Here is a 2,436-nt window from a genome sequence, read left to right as displayed (position 1 = left end):
AAGAGAAGGAGAGAGGGGGAGATGGAGTAGGAGGCGGGAAGAGAGAAGGAGAGAAGGAGAGAGGGGGAGATGGAGTAGGAGGCGGGAAGAGAGAAGGAGAGAGGGGGAGAGGGGGAGATGGAGTAGGAGGCGGGAAGAGAGAAGGAGAGAGGGGGAGTGAGAGGGAGGAGACGTGCAAAGAAAGGGAAGAGCGAGGGGAGAGGGGAGAAAGACGAGGAGGGCGAGAAGGGGAGAGGCGGAGACAGAACGGAAGGGAGAGAGAGAGAATGTGAAGAGAGAGAGAGAGAGAGAGAGAGAGAGAGAGAGCGCGCGAGAGAGAGAGAGCGAGAGAGAAAGAGAGAGAGAGAGAGAGAGAGAAGAGAGAAAGAACCGCAAGATATGGCTGGCGCTAGCGCACAGTACCTACACTGCGACCCGTATCTGCCGTGACGTCATATTAGGAGCAGACGAGCGACACCATGTAGTAATTCCTCTGCTATAGTGCTCGCAGACCACATACGATACACATGAAGTCACGCGATGCAGGAAGGGACAATTACGCAATAACTAATCCACGTATCGCAGAGAAAGATTGATAGATAGATATATTGTTCCCCATACTGCGCGATGTGGATCAAACACCTGGCTGGAACAATATGCAGCGCAGGGATTTTGCAACACGCACGCTTGACAATGCACGGATTCTATGGCGATGGGCGGCCACGCGTGTGTGCTCAGGCGAACCGCCGATATATATCGGACACGAGCAGAACACTCGTTCTATATTTACCCGAATAAGGGAAACGGGGTCACGCGGAGAAAGCGAAAGGAGGCGCGAGTGCGCATGCGTGTGTGGTTACGTATGTGCGCACGTATGGGTTCGATTGCGAGGGGTCGTGCACAGCTTATATAGGCTCCAACGTTCCAACATCGATCGCAGATAGCAGATACTCTACAAAGGAAAAGCTCGAGGACTATGACTAACTCCGAGGCCCAGAAACATAATTACTCCTAACATTAACTTTATTTCATAGATCGTTGACAGAAACATGGTTAAGTTGCGAGTTACACATACGTATAGTATCAAGAGCTAATAATACTATTAATATTATTAGCTCTTGATAGTATATATAGAGGTCCTGCCTACGGGAAAAAGTTAATGTTGAGGTTATTGTTCAGAATAATTTTGTTTCTGGCAACAGTCCCATGTTCGATATCAACGTTAATTTAACGTTAGCCAATTAGTATCACGCCATTTTGATCAGTTAATAATTGTAATAACTCGAAAATATTAATCGGTGCACTTCCAACTTTCACCGGATGTGTTCGCCGCCATATTTAATCGGAAACTCCTTGAACGACATCCGGCGCTCCTTGAACAGACGCAATATCGTCATCATGGTGACGACACAGATGGTAATTTTTGTCACTGCGTAGGTGACACGAGCTGGCGGGGGGCGGGAGCGACGTGGCGAGGGGCGGGTGTCGGAACGGAGGGAAGGCCGTCAACCTGCGTCATGACACACACACACACACACACACACATGTCACATACGCATGTCACTCGGCCCTGCACCACACTAACACCACGCTGCCGATAAACAAGCTGAGCGCGTGTGCGTGCGTGCGTGCATGTGCGCGTGCGTGAGCGTGTGTGCGTGTCCGTTTGTGCGTAGACAGAGAGAGAAGGAGAGAGAGAGAGAGAGAGAGAAAGAGAGACAGAGAGAGAGAGAGAGAGAGAGAGAGACTGCACGAGAGAGTCGTAGAGAAGATGACAAGTAGCAAGAGAGAGTAGAGCACTAAAATCGAAGAAAGAGAGAGAGAGAGCAGAGAGAGAGTGTGAGATGAAAGAGAGAGAAAGATACGAGATATCAAGAGGCAATAGAAAGAGCAATTGTTATCAACCAGCCGCAGACCATTTGACCCCTCACGTCTCTCAACCGAAAATATCATTCTGATGAGACATGTATTTTTCCTCGTCCGGCAAGATGGCGGGCCTCTGCAACCGCTGGTGGTCTAAATGTGATCTAACGTGGGCTCTAGCAACGGTACAACAAGGGTTGGCAAACTTCTACGTCAGGTATTTGTATTCAATTTTTTACTTTCTTGTCTAGTTTGCAGTTCCTGTCTTTCACCAGTTCTTTCTTCTCGGTTTTTTTGCTTGTTTATTATGTGGTCCTTTTTTTAGTCTTATTGATCATTCCTCGCCTTGATTCTACCTTCCATTTTCTCTACTTTATTGAGGCTTAGTTTTTATCAGTTTTTCTTCGTTTTCGTTCACTTAATAATGTTTTATCAAACTTATGTAGCATTTTGTTAACAGTATAATTGCTCGTTTCATGGCCCTAATACTTCAACAGGTGAACTCAGCAATCATCGCCGCTTCATCGCTGGCCAATCACTCCATCTCGTCGAACGTAATCTCCTTAATATATTTATGTTTATCCAGTATGCACG

The 2,436-nt window shown here is 47.4% G+C and overlaps 2 protein-coding genes across 2 annotated transcripts in view; both read left to right on the top strand.

Annotated features, from left to right (window-relative positions):
• The window catches only part of LOC106806544 (matrix metalloproteinase-9-like), a 4,810-nt gene extending 2,802 nt beyond the window's left edge, over positions 1-2,008 (top strand). The window contains exon 4 of the mRNA XM_014808519.1: positions 1,968-2,008. Within this exon, the coding sequence (XP_014664005.1) occupies positions 1,968-1,999 (32 nt within the window). The 3' untranslated portion in view covers positions 2,000-2,008. The remainder of the gene's footprint in view (positions 1-1,967) is intronic.
• LOC106806543 (matrilysin-like) overlaps positions 2,001-2,436 on the top strand; it is a gene marked incomplete at its 5' end in the record, with an annotated part of 6,586 nt that continues 6,150 nt past the window's right edge. Inside the window, one exon of the mRNA XM_014808518.1 lies at positions 2,001-2,059. Coding sequence (XP_014664004.1) covers positions 2,001-2,059 — 59 coding nt within the window. The remainder of the gene's footprint in view (positions 2,060-2,436) is intronic.

The sequence above is a fragment of the Priapulus caudatus genome, unplaced genomic scaffold (genome assembly GCF_000485595.1).
Source record: "Priapulus caudatus unplaced genomic scaffold, Priapulus_caudatus-5.0.1 Scaffold167, whole genome shotgun sequence".
Taxonomy (NCBI): domain Eukaryota; kingdom Metazoa; phylum Priapulida; class Priapulimorpha; order Priapulimorphida; family Priapulidae; genus Priapulus; species Priapulus caudatus.
Note: the sequence above shows the minus strand (reverse complement) of the source record. Positions and strands in the feature narration are given on the sequence as shown.